Raw genomic sequence first — 17,416 nt, forward strand, 5'->3', positions numbered from 1 at the left:
GCTACCGCACAATTTGTAGCCAAAAGATTTATAACAAAAGACAGAAGATGAAAAACTGCAAGAAATACCATTCATAGTACCAAAAGCATGTGTTGATAGAAATAAAAGTATCTGAAGAACTAATGAAATGAAAATTCAGATTGAAATATATGCAATAAATTTTTTCCAAATTTAAATAGTCATACTCATTTTCTCTTTCAGAACTCATAAGCAAACACAAGTGTTATAGTAGTAAGACTTTCTGTGTGGTTTGACAGAAAACTATAAGCAATGTACGGATTTTAATTAACATCTGTCTCCAGGATTACTATGGTGTTTATGTTCTATATGACTGCAATAAACAGAATAGTTAAAAAACCTAAATCCTTGTTTGGGGAAGGTGGCGGGCATGGGGTGGAATCCATGGAATCTAAAAAATTAATTTCTAACTTTATTTAATAATACTGTAAAAGAATATGGACATTACTAGTTTCTACAAAGGTGAGCTTTAGTCTTTAAACAATTACATGACAAAGTGAGGTAACTTTTCTTTTATTCGGTGGCCTGGGGAACAATTCTCTGAATGCCTTAAGGGAGGACAACGCTAACATAATTTCCACCCCCCAAACACAATCTGACCATAGAGTGCAAATTGTACAAGGAACTACAGCATTAAGAGTGACTCACCTTTTCTGTTATCTCTTTTATTGAGGCTACAGTTGTCACATCAAAATGTCCACTCCTCCGTTTATAATCGATAAACAGACAATCCTTCACACCCCGTTCAATGGCTTGTTGGGAAGCTTTCATAACCTCTGTTTCAGAGAACCAGAAAAGATCCACTTTCATTACTATTCCTTAGGCACAGAACAAGGCTAATGAAACAATGTCTACAAATTCAGATTCTTGGGTTTTTTTTCACGTGTTATGCTACCACAGTTCACTTACATTGATGTCGCCATCGCGTATTCTAAGCAAGAATAAATTGGTTATATTTGCATACTTACCGAGAGGACATCTGCAAAATTTTCCAGGGGATTCTTTGACCAACATGTCTTTCACAGCATCAAGTAAAGGTCCCAGAATAAGGACAGGCCTAGGAGAGGTACAGTCCACTTTCTGTACACGCTGATATGCCAGACTTGCGGAATCTACATACACAGAAGATTTATAAGTAAAAGTATAAATTGGTTTTTCTGGCATTCCTCAAATAAGCAGAGGCACCCTAGCAGTAATTATGAAAACAACTCCCTTGCGAAGCATAAGGGTCTTGACAAGTACAAAAAATGCTCACTAGTCATTATTGCAATTTTCTCCACTTGACAGCTTAAAATAGACATTTTCCTAATTGAACCTGGTGCTTCCTCCCCGCCCTCCCCAACTTTTTGTTTTTTTGTTCCAAAACCAATCATTCCTATTTTTTCTAAAAGTGTAAACAAGACACGATATCCGATTTCTCTGGTTTGATTTGTTGAGCTCTTCCAAGAAAGTAAGCATTGTAACCAACATGATTTTTGATTTTTGCAGAGGAGTGAAGAAATAGAGGGTGAAGATTTTTGGGTGGTACCCAGGATTTCTGTCTAGACTAAGTGAGCTGTACAGAAATTAAATAGTTGAAAGGAAGATCCAAACTATGCATCAAAAAGCAATCTCGCTCTGCAAATGAAACGTTAAAGCTAGCAGATCAAGGAATAAATTACCAAAAAAAAAGTAATTTGAAACATTCTGGCTTGTTATATAACACAAAATGATTTTGTCATTAGAAGTCATGTACACAATGGGACAGGTGGTCACCATCTGTATTCAGACCAACCAGAAAGCAACATTATTTGTTGTATCGTGCTGCATCTGTTTAAAAATGAAAGAGAAGGAAAGGCAGCCCCCTCCCAGGTATAACAAAGGTACTTGCCATCCAAGAAAGGAATCGAGTCTGTACTGATTGTATCAAGGGCCAGTAAATCCTTTCCATCTTTGGAACCACTTCGCTTGTGTTTATGCTTTCTTCTGAAGAATGACCGTCGTGCTGCTGCTGACAATGTTTTAGATGAGCTGTTTTCATCTTTAGCCTCAGACATGCTGTGTCTCCTGTAGAATTCCTGATCCATCCTATAATGAAACAGACTAAGTGGTTGGTATTTAAACTTATCTTTTAAGATTTTTTCAACTAACAATATCACTGCTGCTTCCGGAACATGCTGCAAATGCTCGTCTCAAGCCTTAGCCTGAGTATCTTCATCACAGAAAATTAATCAGAAACAAATGTTAACATAAAACAAATAATAAGCATCTGAAAACTTCACAATACCATCATTTCCTCGGGATTCTTATGATATAAATAGCACAATACAGAGGGCGGCCACTCTGACAAGCAGGGCAGAATTCTCCAAGGTCGAAGCAGCAGCGTGCACCTGCTTGCCAGTAAAGTCAGCCTCGCCCAGAAGTGAAGATCTCATTCTGTCTGTGAAGCTGCATGTTCTACTCATCCTTACAAATTTTGGATCACTACTAATTTATAAGTTTTATTTTATATGAGCACAAATATTTTGGCCACATAACACATGTAAAACGTAGTTGGTTTTACTATCCACCTTCCAGTAACAAGCCTGTCAATGGTGTGTATGGGTCCGTACATGTATATTGTGCTTCCACTCATTCCATGTAGTACAACTGTCCCCGTCAGGATGAATTTTGAGTTAGGACATGGAGAGAAGACTATTAGAAGAAAAGTAAAGCAGAAAACCCATAATCTAAAATTGAAAAAACTATTTTAATCATTGGGTGATAACTAATGTGATTTCAGTAACAACGTAAAAATTTTAGTTCCTGCATACTCCTCTTAACTCCTCTACCAAGATTACAAGACTGTGGTGGATACAGTCTTAGAACAACATTGCTGTCCACAGATAACTAAACCCACAGATGCTTCCCAAAAACGACTGTGATAACCTCGGATTCAAGGACATTTTTGCTGTGCTGGCTCTCACTTTTCTTATTGAATTACTTATCATAGCACTGGTCTATGTATTATTTCCATTTCTAGCTTACTGTTTAGTAGCATTAAACGCAACTTAAGAGAGCAATATATTTAATTCAACGTTATCAAAATATGCCATCCTAGAATGACACACTTAGGAATTAGTATCTCCCAGAAAGAATAGAAGCAAACGAGTCTTTTATACCACATCTCACTAGCCAGAATTTTTTAAAGACTAGAAGATAAATACCGTAACTGCGGTCACTCACATATATTTACTTGGAATCTGTCCTCTTTCCAGCTTTTGAGCATTCTCGTCTAGCTGCCAAGCCATCCAGCAACCAAAGTTTCCCTGTGGTAGAGTGTCATCGACATACAAAATGTCATCCTTCTTAAAGCTTAAATCCTGTTCCACCTCTGCCAGACGATCATAAAGTGCTCTGGAGAGGAAGACAAAAAGGCTCTGCAACTGATCTCCAAGAACTCAAGGGAAGAACATGCGTGTGTACTTTGAATAAAGTCAACAGATTAGTGACACACTCTACATTTCAAGAGCACACAAGTTTACAGCAAAATGTGCAGACATACTACGCTACAGATTGTGTACTCACTGTCAGAGACTTAATACATTAGTAAACTTGGATTTTAAAAACTGTGGTAAAACTGATGTACTATCTCTCTCATGATGGTCAGCACATCATCCTAACAACCTTATGCTGTCATTACCGGTCATGCTCAAATACCTGATATAGAACCCGTCTCCAGGAAGCTCTTTTATCCTATTAAACTCTTCTATTCTGTATTGAGTCTTTATTTTGATATTTTCTCCAGGCTTCAACATTTCAAGATAAGCTTCCTCAGCTGTTTTATTTCGCATATCAATGGACCCATACTGCAAAACACAAAACACAGAACCCTTAGGTGTGAAATCGTATCTTAATAGACAATAGAATTAGGTGACCTTGAAAAACACGCTAAATGAGCTTGCTTTTCCCACTGGCAGGCTCTATATACAAGTAAATCTTGCCACTTAACTGTAGTAGAGTTTGCACCTTAAGATGTCTAACAGGAGACTGAGACATGGGGGTGTAAAACAAAATTCCCAAGTGAACACAGCAGACCATGAGAGAGAGTCTGCACTACTTTAAATAGTTTTCAAAGTGTAAGCTGAGAAACGTAAAATTCACACTGGAAAGAACTTGGTATTTTTAGGGAAAGCAAGTGGTCTGAGGGAAGTCAGAAACACAATTACAAAGCAAAATCTGGATACTAGCGGCATAATGGGAGTCTCAGTGCTCAGTCTCAATGCTCAGTTGTATCTGAAAAGCTCATAAACACATACATGTTTATCACCTTAACAGTCCTGACAAATAGATAGATATTATCATTTCAGATACAGAAAGCAGAGTCAAAGACATATTGCATGGCTTCCGCTAAACTTTCATTAGAATTTCATAGTGATAAGGGCAATATTGTTCTCTGTTTTGCAATATCTTTCATAACCTTGCCTTTCTCCTATGTACAGCAATTGGATTCAAGACTTCCTGTTTGGATGAAGAGAGCAGGTATTTCTAATTCCAAGTGGACAGACGTTTGTCCTTCAAACTTGTGGGCAACTTGTGCTCTCGGAAGTAGTGGTTGTTCTCCACATCATCCAGCTCTTCATGTGGCACCACCAGAATGAAGGTTATGCATTCTCACCATTCCTAACTGGGTTTTGTGGCAGGAACTCAAGATTCACAGAACATTTCCCTTTGCGAGACAGCACGATTCTTTGTACAACTCCCTATCCATACCATCCTAGACATTTTGTCAGTATGTTGCAGACTTTTCTTAATAGCTTACCTCAAGTATCATGTCACCCAAGACTAGTCCATCAGGTCCTTTTGCTGGGCTATCATCATCTACATCTGAGACAAATATTCCATACAGGTTTCCACCACATATCTGGATCCCAAGATCCACTTGGGATTTTTTAACAACAACAGTTCTAGGTTCAGGATTCCTTTTGTTTGTGTCCACAGGGCCCCTTTTGACAGGGAGAAATAACAGATGTACTTTGATTTAAAAACTTGCATTACATACAATCAACTAGCCATCTGAAGAATATGTATTTACATAATTATTATTCAAAATAGGTCACCTACAGATACAGTCTCATAAGACAAACATCACGTTCCTTGCAGACCTTCTTAACTAAAGCGATCTTGTAGTAAACTTTCTTCACTCCTTGCAGACCCCACCTTTCAAAAACAGTCTGAAAACATGTACTTTTATCCCGGGGTCCACTTAACTTGTCTGCTGACTTACTTCAACCAGACACAGGATTCACAGAAGTACACTTCGGTTTTTAATACCCTTCACATCCACTCTGACCATTCTTTTTTCCTTATGGCAAAAATGTTACTTTCTACCTTAAGGAATTCCGGGGACTTGTAGTTGGCGTGGTTTGTTTGGATGGGGGTGTCATTGTTCCTTCATCCTGTTCACTCACAGTATCGATTACGGAATGATTGTCAGGCGTTGCAGCTCCACTGCCCTGAGGGGTGGAATGATTACTCACAGGTTCCAGGCGAGAACTAAGGAGGGGAGAGGAATAAAAAAAAAAAAAAGAATAAAAGACTGGTGGGTTAGGGTTTCACCAATGTCAAATTTTTCCATGCACCAAAGTTATTAATTTGGCTGTAAATCAAGTATAAAGTAAGGAATAAAAGACCAAAACGGCATGCTAAATAACATATATTCACTGTAAGTCTGGATAAAGGTCAGTTTTGAAATGTGATCATGCATCAAAATGGGATGGATAATTTCAGTAAGTCATAGGCCTTCTCTAATTAGTTTTTAGAAAATCCAACTATAAAAAAGAAATTAAAAGCAATTTGAAGCACTAGAATCTCATAATGCTAGGAAGAAGTAATCTTTGATTTTAGTCTAATGCATCTAAGGATTATGCCCAAATAAAGAAAATATAGGTATATCAAGCATTTTTCTTTTCTTTTTGACAAGCATGTATTCACACATTACTTCTCCAAGCAATCACACTTACCAGCACAAACACGCTGATGTTTGCAAACACATTACCTGTACAGAAGTTATCTACTAGCTAAATAACTGCATGGACCAGAGAGTATTTTTTTCAAAGTCTAGCCAGCCTTACCTTGATCGTGAATGGTTGCCAAGCTGATACATATGTGGGTTATACTGAGCCAGGATAGTAATGGTGTCACACTGCTGTCCAATGATTAGTCGAGCCTGTTGCTCTGTAGCATTTCTCAAATTTATTCCATTAAACTACAGGAAAAAAAAAGCACAAACCAGGATGTCCAAGTTTTCAGATGGAAACTAGCTAAATCATTCTTTCAGCCTCCCAATGATTTTAATGTTTAAATGCTCACTTATTTAAGGGCTTATAAGAAAGATGGGAACAGGATTTTTTTAGCAGGGCCTGTTGCAACAGGACAAGGGCTAATTAATGGTTTTAAACTAAAAGAGGGCAGATTTAGACTAGATCTAAGGAAAAAATTTTTCACAAGGAGGGTGGTGAAACACTGGCACAGGTTGTCCAGAGAGATGCTAGATGTCCCATCCCTGGAACCAGTCCAGGTCAGGTGGGACGGGGCTCTGAGCAACCTGATCGAGTTGAAGATGTCCCTGCTCCCTGCAGGGAGGTTGGACTAGATGGCCTTTAAAGGCCCCTTCCAACCCAAACTGTTCTATATTCTATGATTCCACTGGGGTAAATAGGAGGATGAAAATGCTGTGACACAATAATTCCTAGGGTTTACACCTTGGAGGTAATGACTTGAATTTTAAAATATTTGGTAACCTGGCCATGAGTTTAAAAATCTTTTTACTATTGAAAGACATATGTATTCTGAGCTGTGTTATGATTTGTTATCACTCATTAAATACAAGTTGGTTCAGATCAGCAATCTGAATAAATTCAGGATTTAAAGAGAAATTCAGATCCATGATCCATTTAGGGCCACTGTAGTATCATCCACCCACTTTGCAACAGAAGGTACTTTTAACATACACAATCATGAAGAGATCTAGCATTTACAAAGCAGCTCTGTACTTAACAAAATGCTCCTCCACATGTTTATCTAATACTGTAGGAAAAAACACGACTAGCTAATCTAAAGCTCACCTGAGTATTTTTTAAACCAGGTATCTCAGGTAAGGATATGGCATAGCAACAGCAGCATGAAACTTGGCACAAGCCAGCTGCTTGAATATTTACTCAATTTATTAGGCAGAGTATGGTGTTTGGGCTATATTGTTTTAATTACCAAAACTAGTGAGCTTAGAATTTAATTCTGTCTATATACAATGCAATGCAGATCTACCATGAGAAGACATTATTTTATGATAAAGCCTGACAAAAAGTCACAACAATCACAACTACTGGAATATTACAGTACACAGTACCCTTTGCTACATCTCAAAGCACACAAGCTTTCACAAGACACTCTTTTGGGGAAGGCAGTTATGGCTGGAGTCATATGAACTGATTCATTAAGCCATAGGAATAGTAAGCAAACAATTACCTCTAGTAACTGATCACCATACTCAAGGCCAGCTTGATGGGCAATGCTCCCACCTGTTACTTTAGAGACAAATATTCCACCATTTTCTCCGCTCACAATGGAAATCCCTAGTGGCTCAGAACCCTTCTGCACTTTAACATGACGTGGCTCTTCCATGTAGGGCCTTTTAGAGGAGATAGTTAAAACTGATTTGGACAAAATTGCACTTGAACGATCACAATGTCAAAGTTACATGCAATACTTTATGTCTGTCTGAACCGTAATAATAAAATAGGTTTAAACAGTTACTTTAAAAAATTTACTGTCAACTGTCTTAAATGCATTCCTTTAACACCATGCAACGTACAGTGGCAGAGGTAAATGTATACCAGCTACATGACTGCTCTAAAACATTACGGCAAATATGAATCATAAATAGCATGGTGATGAAGTTGGTAGGAAAGAAGCTTCAAGGTACATATTATATAAAAGTATTGAACCACTGTATATAATATGTCATTTACAAATCATATTCCAGAAAGGTATGTTACAAATAGAAATGCTGGGAGTCTTTATTGCCAGTGAAAATAAACATCATAAATTATAAGGTGGTAAACCAAAGGACAACAATGCACAAACATCAGATTTCGTATCTGTATGCAGGGAAACATAAATTAGTAATGAAAACTAAGCAGTTGCAAACTCAAGCCGTTAACACAGCAGTTTGCATGGTAGCATTACAATTACCATGCAAATTCTCCTCAGGGCAATTATCCAAACACGTAAAATAGCACAAAGTGCGCAAGGCTGCTGGAGAAGGACAACCTTATATCAGGCCAACCTCAAACTCCTTAGTGATGAGAACCTAGGCCTAGGAGCCACAGGGATTCTCAGAAAAGACCTATTACGGAACAGATATCTGAAAGACGTAGAAGATTTGAGAAAAGAACACTTAGAAAAAGACGCACAGTAGTAAGACGCTTGTGAGTATAACAAGAGAATTACTTACACAAAAGAAAACCCTGATACATTCCCCTTTCCTGCCCCCCAGTTAGGATGTATCCACCTGAAAAAATGGGGCTGGTCCCTCCCTGGCCTGTGTAAACAAACAGTGGCCTCCTAAAAAGTGCTGGTTCGTGTTACTATAAACCTAACAATGTCTACACAGCCAAAGGCATCGCCAGATACTAACAGTTGAGCTCGTGCTGAATGAAACAGCTTGGGTACCAGGTGTGGTGTGTTTTTTATTTTAACAGCATTATACTACATTTGACATGCATTAATTTGAATGTTTCCTTTCCTCGCACTTCATTATATCCCATAGACATTCTCTAAATTGTGCCAACTGCTTAAACTATTTTATTCGTGCTGTTCAGAGACCGATGAGTTAACGGGACTTCACTCACTGCTACCCAGGTGAGCCAGGCTGTGGGAAGGGATTTCTGGGCAGGGTAGGATTTGGGGCTGGAAGCAGAGAGCAGAGGACATCACTTCTTAAGTTACGCTTATTGCCACAGTCTTTGAAGGTAGCGATTTGGCCGCCTTCCGCAGCAGGGGCATAGCAGTTTGCCAGCTTATTAGTGTCTCAAAGATTAAAACTGGCTGCTGGTATAAATGCAGCTCTGGAACACAGTAATCTCACAACATCAACTTCAGTTACAGGCAACGTCCTTAGAACTTGCCTACTGATGTAATGAAGGTAAAAGTTTACTACCAGCAAGCTTAAACTGAAGTCCATATTTTTTGTATGTAGCAGATCTTAACTAAACGGTGCTAACTGCCAGAAAACTGCAATTTATTGAACTTTTTTTGTTGTTGTTTTTTAGTCATTATGAGCATGTAAACCATGTTGTTTTATGAAGCTTTTGTCCCGGTTTCAGCTGGGATAGAGTTAATTTTCTTCCTGATACCTGGTATAGCGCTGTGTTTTGGATTTGGGATGAAAATAACACTGATGTTTTTAGTTGTCAAGGACTTTTCACCTTCTTGCGCTGGCCTGCCAGTGAGGAGGCTGGGGGTACGCGGGGAGCTGGGAGGGGACACAGCCAGGACAGCTGATCCAAACTGGCCAAAGGGATATTCCATGCCATACGACGTCATGCTCAGTATATTAACTGGGGGAGTTGCCGCGGCTTGCTGGGAACTAACTGGCTATCTGCCAGCGGTTGGTGAGCAATTGTGCTGTGCATCACTTGTTTTGTATATGCTTTTATCATTATTATCATCATTATTATTATTCTTTTTTCCCCCCGTCCTAGTAAGCTCTCTTTATCTCAACCCACAAGTTCTCCCTTCCCCCCCCCGCCCGATTCTCTCCCCCATCCCACTGTGGGGGTATAAGCAAATGGCTGTGTGGTTGTGTTAGCTACCTGCCAGGTTCTTCAGTATCACAGAATTTACCAAGGCATACTACCTCATTAAAAACTAAAACTAAATCTTTCTGAACTTGATTTATTTCTGATTTTCCATCTACCACATGCATTTTTAAATTTGTTTTGCTTGTTTAATTTAGATTTGAATAAGAAAGAATCAAACCCGTAGAAATTGCACAGGATCGTGTCTTAAAATCACAGGATCATATCTTAGAATTCTAGTAAACACAAAATGAAAGATAACTAGTAAAGCATGTGGTAGAGAATCAATAATTAAGTAAAGCAGAATGATAACATTAAAAAGGTGTCTTAATTGAGAAGTAGTGTTATTAAAATCAAGTGAAGTACACTCTTCTATAACATTCAGACTGCCTGCCAGAACGACTAAACAACTGATTAGAAAGAAGTCTTAATTGATCAGATCTCTTAATTTTCATTTAAATTAAAATCAATAAAACAGAAACATTGATGATTATTTTGCCATATTATTATTTGGGAATCATATTATTATTTTCATCTGGGGAAAGGCCAAGCGAGTTACTTGTATTTTGTGGGGAACAGAAAAAGTTGTAAGACCAAATAACCATTTAAAATGCTATCTAGGCATCTTCAAACATTTTCTTAGGATAGACTTAAATTTGCTACTTTCCTAAATTAAGAGCTGTTTGTGTTTGTTAGGTTTTTTCTTTGCTTTTTTAAAAAAAACCAAAAACCAACAAAACTTAGAATTATATTCTTTTTAGAAAGTCAATTCAGACTACAGTTTATACATACGCACAGCAAGCGGGAAGGGGCTGGAACCTGACTGTATGTCAGTCCTGACATATGATCAACATTAACAGAAATTGTTATTTCACAGATATGTGAAATTCACACATATGTGCTCAGAGATACAAAGTTACAGGGGTGTCAAAAACCTGACTTTTTCAGCTGAACATTATGCCTCATTAGTCATGTGAAAGAGAAAAATTCTGACTTTGAATTTGCAAGTGACAATTAGAGGAACATTTATATGAGAACACAAATTAAGTGCACATAGTACAAAAGCCACAGCAAAGAAATAATGAAAATTCCAAAAAGCCTCTTTACATTCCCTTTCCAAGTAACACTGTCCTTTGTACACCATATACGTTCTAGGGTTACTGCAGTAACTTAGTTACCAATTCTTTATACGAGACAAAAGTTTCATACAACATTTTATGAATAACTTTTTATTACTACCAGAAAACTTAGAATACAGAATATCCTTATTACTTTATCATTCACATATTTATGGTCAGTACTTTTACATAAATCAAGCAATACAAAGGGGTCTTGAAGTCCACATAAATGTAATCACAACTCCTTTACACTGCCAGAATGGCATTTGGCTGCCTTACTGTAAATAAAAGCCTGATTCAGATTTGTGTCTTACTATTTGATGCTTTGAATTCGTGTAAACTTTGTCATATATTCAGTCTAGCCAGATCATGATAAAATTAAATTGGATGTCCAAGACTGATACCATAAGCAATGTATCTTGAAAGTATTCACCATGGGATAGAGAAAGTCGTTAAAACACAAAGCTCGTGTTTTTAAGCAAGCATCATATCAGGTTCAAATTCTGCAAGCAGCTACACAGATACTTAATGCTATTGCTAGCAGCAGTCCAGGTACAGCCAAAAGGATCAGTCACACCAGTAAAATTGCATCTGTACACGTGGGTATGTTCTTACACAGTTATGCCCTCAATTTTCATGTTATCTGGCTAAACTGAATTAAGGCACAGTGGTTAGAGCGCATTCTACAACGCTAAGGCACCTGGTATTTAGCTATCAGATGTTACTAGGTCTTCATTTTATTGAGTTTTCCAGAGTACAGAACAAACCTATCATAAACAAGCATCTGAGGTAGTTCAGCTGAAGGGGTGTATTCCAATTTAGACTGCTCTTACTTGGTGTGGCCATTAATCTAACAAGGAAGAAATAAAAACCTTATGAAACTCCTTAATTTTCTAAACTCAAGAGGCTTCTCTTTGGTTTTGAAGAAAAAATCCACACAAAGATCTCTCACACACTTTGTAAAGAAAGTAAAAACATTGAGTAACAGGACCTGATATGCACCTCCGCGCCTATATATGTGTCATCTAAATTAAACGTTCACATTCCTTCAGCCCAATAAACAAATGTACAAAGTTTCCTCAGACACAGATGTATTAGAAGCAAATAACGTGGGGGCCTTACCTATCTTTTCTACGTTCTCCAATAGATACCGGGCTAATGGAAATCCTAGGTAATGTAGAAAGGGAGTTCTGAGACTGGCTGCTGGCAAAGGAAGACGTTTCCAAGTTAAGAGGTGACTGTGGAGGAGTTATCAAGCTGGGACTGCTACATTCTGAGTGTGACAAGGAGCCTACGGAAAATCAACAGGTGAGTTTTAGCATCCTGCATCTGTCATAGTTTGGAGACGTAGTGATTACACAGACATAGTGAAAGACACCATACACATCTGAGACGAGAGGACTGACTATTCACTAGTGCTGTACTAGCCACGTAAAAAGCTCGGGGAGACCAGGTAATTAATTTCAACAGTGCAAACTTACTGTCCTTCATCACTATTTCAAATCTGTCCTCTGTAAGTGTACGTACAACTACTGCTGTTCCCAACAAGGAGAGGAGGTTACAGACAATCTACACCATATGCACGTCTGAAAACATGTAGCAATACAAAGTTAAAGGAAAATAATGAAAACACAGGGAAGGAGAAGTAAAATAAAAAATATGTAAATTTATTTTCAGATAAAATATTTATGTACAGCCCTTTCCTTTAGGAAGGAGATGTATTATGAAACACCTGAAAACACCAACAAAACCCCAGCATGAATCATAAACAGAGACAGGAAAGCTCTGCAATTTCTAACAAGCTTGACATGAGTTTGTTTGCATCTCTTCCCCAGTTGTATCTTCCTTAAGCAATTTCCTGAACATGTGCCCTGAAAGAAACATTCATTTTGCTTCCCCTAAAAAAGCTACAGAAAATAAATCTCACAAAATATAAAGCTTCCTATAAAGCTGTTTATAAGGACTGTATTTGTCCAGTGAGGAAAAACACTGCATACGATCTGTTAAGGCTACACAACATTTGAGCAATGAACTGACTTCTACAGCTCTCTAGCACCCCGCCTGGTATTTGTATCATGTCTTTAAATATCCTCCACCAAGCAATTCTGAGTGTAGTAAGATATTTTCACTGCATTTCAAAAAATAATTTACAATCAGTAATGCAATAAATTTCAAATTAATATACATAAACAATACAAAAAATAATGTAGGTCACCTCACTGCTAAAACTTTTAAAGACATCATTCTAGAAGAAAACTACAATTGTAAAACATACAGCAATGCTTATTCTTACTTTTTTTGTGCACTTTTGCTTAATGTGCCATGTCCTGGAGTCAACTAACAGAAAAATCAGCTCTCATTAGAAAGTTCATTTTTTGGGGGTTTTTTTGGTTTAGGTTTTTTTTTTTTACTTTTCCGTGGCAAAACGCAAATTTTGTAACCTTAATAAAACAGTCATATTTAGATTGTAGCACAACCTGATTTAACAGCTGCAAAGGTTGTTCAATATTACCAATTGAAAATATTGAATATAGTAATATTGAATATATTGAACTCTGAACTTATGTATTAATATTAAAAATAGTAAGACTAAAATTACTTATGAAATAATTCACCTCTGTCAGAGCCCATCATGGACCTCGGATATCTTGGTGTTAAAGGGATCTTAATTCGTTCTGTTCTGTATTGCAAGTTACTCGAAGAACCTATTTTTACAACAAGAAAACATTACAATGACAAAAGTAAAAGCAACTACATTCAACAAAAAAGTACATTTAGATTTTACTTTTCAATGAGCATTAAAATGGCCTCTGAACTTATGCCCAAGCCTCGATGATTATGCTCATCTATGTTGCGTATATCATATTTCTAGTAAATTGTCTTGATTACACAGTCAGTATAAACAGAGCACAATGCAGCTATACAGTATATACGCACCGTTCATTCTTGTATGAAAGATATTTTGAATATTTTTCAATCAAATGAAACCTAACTTGAAGTCTGAGCAAGAATCTAACATCTCTGTTTACTAAGAATCCACAGGACTTTGCAAAAGACATTTAAAATATTCTGATTACATTCTACTTGGATGAATATATAATTTTCTGAGACTGATTGCAAATTGTTTTGTCATTTTTTGCTGAGGTTACAAAGCTGCCATGCTCTATTCAGATGCAACTGCCAATCATTGATGGAATGCAGGAACACAAACATGCACAAAAAAGTTATTACACAATTTAAAATTTAAAAAAATTCTAAAATGTTAAAATGTCACTGCTACGAAGCATGCATTTGCTTTGGTATTACTAGGATAGGCATAAACAATCTTAGATGTCAATCAAGGAAACAAGTGTAACTTATCTTGCAACAATATAATTTATATTAGGACATTAGTTATCCTTGATTTTTTGTTGTGGTAGCTCTCTCCTTTTCTCCTCTCCGCCTCACTGAACCTCAAAAATACTTTGGCTAGGCCTCCCATCTTTATAAGGGTACTCTCAAACAGTAACAGGCACAGAAAGGAGAACCACTCACACACACACAGAGCGTTTCAAAGAGACTGTACAGAATGAATTAAGCACAGCTACTTGCAGGGAACACCTTTAGTCATAAAACCACAAAAAATGAAGCAAAGGAACACAGGAAGCCTTTAGACTTTGCTAGCTATGACAATCCCATAATACATGTACATAAGGAATTTTCCATTTATTCTTTGTCTCCAATACATAGCAGTCCCACAGGGAATAAATCAGAAAAGCTAGTTACCAAGTCTTGCACTGGATGGTAGTGAATTTGAGCCATGAGATGCCCTTGTACGTGAATTTTCAGAGTAGTCATTGGAGTGTTTATGACTTAGGTCCAAACTCAGGCGACCCTGATGCTGGGAACTACATCAAAAGAAAAGGAGAATAGGGCAACAGTTAGAACTGGGCAAAGCACCTCAGCAAATAGCAAGTTGGCCAACAAAAAATTCTGGATATCCCTGAGTTACTGAATAAAATGAATGCTCCTCTCCTTCCCATTTCCCAACGGTCGCATCATTTTAGGAATTAAGAGAAGTTGGAGAAAAAGTAGCCTAAATTACTATTAAAAAAAAAGGGAAGGCTTTATTGGTTGCAGCAAGGACAAGAAAAAACATGAAATATCAGTTCATTAAAAAAATAAATTTCTTTGTCACTATCAGCTAGTGGAGCAGAGGGAAACCTAATACACCAGTTATTGAAAGACATGAAAACAATGGGCACTCACATCTGTACAATAATGGTTTTGAGAACCCTAGTCAAGATAACACATAACAGCAGTGCTTTTCACTCTGCACTGTATAAAACAACTACCAGAAGCAATTTCATTCTAATGAAAACAGAAATTTAAGGAGACATAAATTTCAAAACACCTGGGATGCAGATGCTGATGGCATATTTGGCTGGCGACTGATGGGCAATTGCTGGTGTGAACTCTATGGCTCCAAGCAGTATAGATTGGATTTCTCATGACAGCAGTTACTGCAGGGCACGGTGCTAAGCTTCTTGGTACAGTGCCTGCTTAAGATAAAAACACATTGTTACCAACATTATTAGTCGAAAAACTACGTACTTAAACATATTTCAATATTTACATATTTACATATTGCAACATTTGCATGTATGAACATGTATCTACAAACAAAAATTACTAGCATACAGACACATAAATTATTAAGCACCTTTTAAGTAGTATGTGCATATTTAAAATCTGGATTCCAATTTTGTAATGAGTCAGTAATAAAGTGGATTAGATTACCAAAAAATGAAGTTATTCAGAATATATAATTTTAATATGCACTGGTAACAAAGATTTTCTCTGTTTTCAAGTATCAAACCTTTTTATACAGCAACAAATATTCTGCATTTCTTTCTGAATAGTCATGACAGGGACACAAGTTGTTACTTGGCACTTGAACTGACCGCAGCTAAAATGATTCCATCCACTGCCTCAAAGACTCCCACTTCCAGCATGTCCTATGACTTCAAATTGTAGTATTTTGATATTTATCTATGAAACTTATTACTCAAGCCGTTTAAGTACACTCATCCTTCAGTACTCAACCAATTGAGAGCAGCCCTGCCGAGAAGGACTTGGGGGTACTGGCGGATGAAAAGCTGGACATGAGCCGGCAGTCCAGAAGGCCAACCCCATCCTGGGCTGTACCCAAAGCAGCGTGGCCAGCAGGTCGAGGGAGGGGATTCTGCCCCTCTGCTCTGCTCTGGTGAGACCCCACCTGCGGTACTGCATCCAGCTCTGGAGCCCTCAGCACAGGAGAGACATGGACCTGTTGGAGCGGGGCCAGAGGAGGCCACGAAAATGCTCAGAGGGGTGGAACAGCTCTGCTGTGAGCACAGGCTGAGAGCGCTGGGGTTGTGCAGCCTGGAGAAGAGAAGGCTCGGGGAGACCTTACTGCAGCCTGCCAGAACTGAAAGGGGACCTATAGGAAAGATGGGGACAGGCTTTTTAGCGGGACCTGTTGCAACAGGACAAGGGCTAACGGTTTAAAACTAAAAGAGGGCAGATTTAGACTAGATCTAAGGAAGAAATTTTTCACAACGAGGGTGGTGAAACCCTGGCACAGGTTGCCCAGAGAGGTGGTAGATGCCCCATCCCTGGAACCATTCCAGGTCAGGCTGGACGGGGCTCTGAGCAACCTGCTCTAGTTGAAGATGTCCCTGCTCACTGCAGGGGTTTGGACTAGATGGCCTTTAAAGGTGCCTTCCAACCCAAACTAGTCTACGATTCAACCAAAGTCTATTTGAACGATTTCCTTTTAAATGAGAATAGAATACAGTAGAATACAGTATCAAAAACTTGTTCACATTTCAAGAGATACAATCATATTGTTGAATGTAGGTTTGACTTAATTGGGATATTATGCAAAGGTATCATGGTAAGTGTGCTGATTTCAGTTGGGAGAGAGTTACTTTTCTTCTTGATAGCTGGTATAGTGCTGCGGTTTGGATTTGGGATGAAAATAATGTTGATAACATACTGATGTTTTCAGTTGTTGCTAAGCAGTCAAGGACTCTTCAGTTTCTCATGCTGGCCTGCCAGCGACAAGGTGGGGGTAATACAAGAAGTTGGTAGGGGACATAGTGGGCACAGCTGACTCCAACTGGCCAAAGGGATATTCTGTACCATATGATGTAATGCTCAGCATATAAAGCTGGGAGAAGAAGAAGGAGGGGCGGGGGGGGCCACACACGTTCAGTGATGGTGTTTGTCTTCCCAAGTAACCATTCCACATGATGGAGCCCTGCTTTCTTGGGGATGACCGAACACCTGCCTGCCGATGGGAGGTAGTGAATTAATTCCTTGTCTTGCTTTGTTTGTGTGCGTGGCTTTTGCTTTACCTATTAAACTCTCTCTATCTCAACCCATGAGCTTTCTTACTTTTATTCTTCTGATTCTCCCCCTCATCCCACTGGGAGTGAG

At 38.2% G+C, this 17,416-nt stretch overlaps 1 protein-coding gene across 1 annotated transcript in view; it reads right to left on the reverse strand.

The window, feature by feature from the left end:
- Nucleotides 1–17,416, reverse strand: part of DLG5 (discs, large homolog 5 (Drosophila)) — a 70,145-nt gene that overhangs the window by 5,367 nt on the left and 47,362 nt on the right. The window contains exons 18-30 of the mRNA XM_010293351.1: nt 15,348–15,492; nt 14,720–14,841; nt 13,570–13,659; nt 12,077–12,245; nt 7,504–7,666; nt 6,111–6,244; nt 5,368–5,532; nt 4,799–4,982; nt 3,697–3,845; nt 3,223–3,393; nt 1,889–2,085; nt 987–1,130; nt 667–794 (exon numbers count right to left, since the gene is read on the reverse strand). Of these exons, the coding sequence (XP_010291653.1) occupies nt 667–794; nt 987–1,130; nt 1,889–2,085; nt 3,223–3,393; nt 3,697–3,845; nt 4,799–4,982; nt 5,368–5,532; nt 6,111–6,244; nt 7,504–7,666; nt 12,077–12,245; nt 13,570–13,659; nt 14,720–14,841; nt 15,348–15,492 (1,961 nt within the window). The remainder of the gene's footprint in view (nt 1–666; nt 795–986; nt 1,131–1,888; nt 2,086–3,222; nt 3,394–3,696; nt 3,846–4,798; nt 4,983–5,367; nt 5,533–6,110; nt 6,245–7,503; nt 7,667–12,076; nt 12,246–13,569; nt 13,660–14,719; nt 14,842–15,347; nt 15,493–17,416) is intronic.

The sequence above is a fragment of the Phaethon lepturus genome, unplaced genomic scaffold (assembly GCF_000687285.1).
Source record: "Phaethon lepturus isolate BGI_N335 unplaced genomic scaffold, ASM68728v1 scaffold978, whole genome shotgun sequence".
Taxonomy (NCBI): Eukaryota; Metazoa; Chordata; class Aves; order Phaethontiformes; family Phaethontidae; genus Phaethon; species Phaethon lepturus.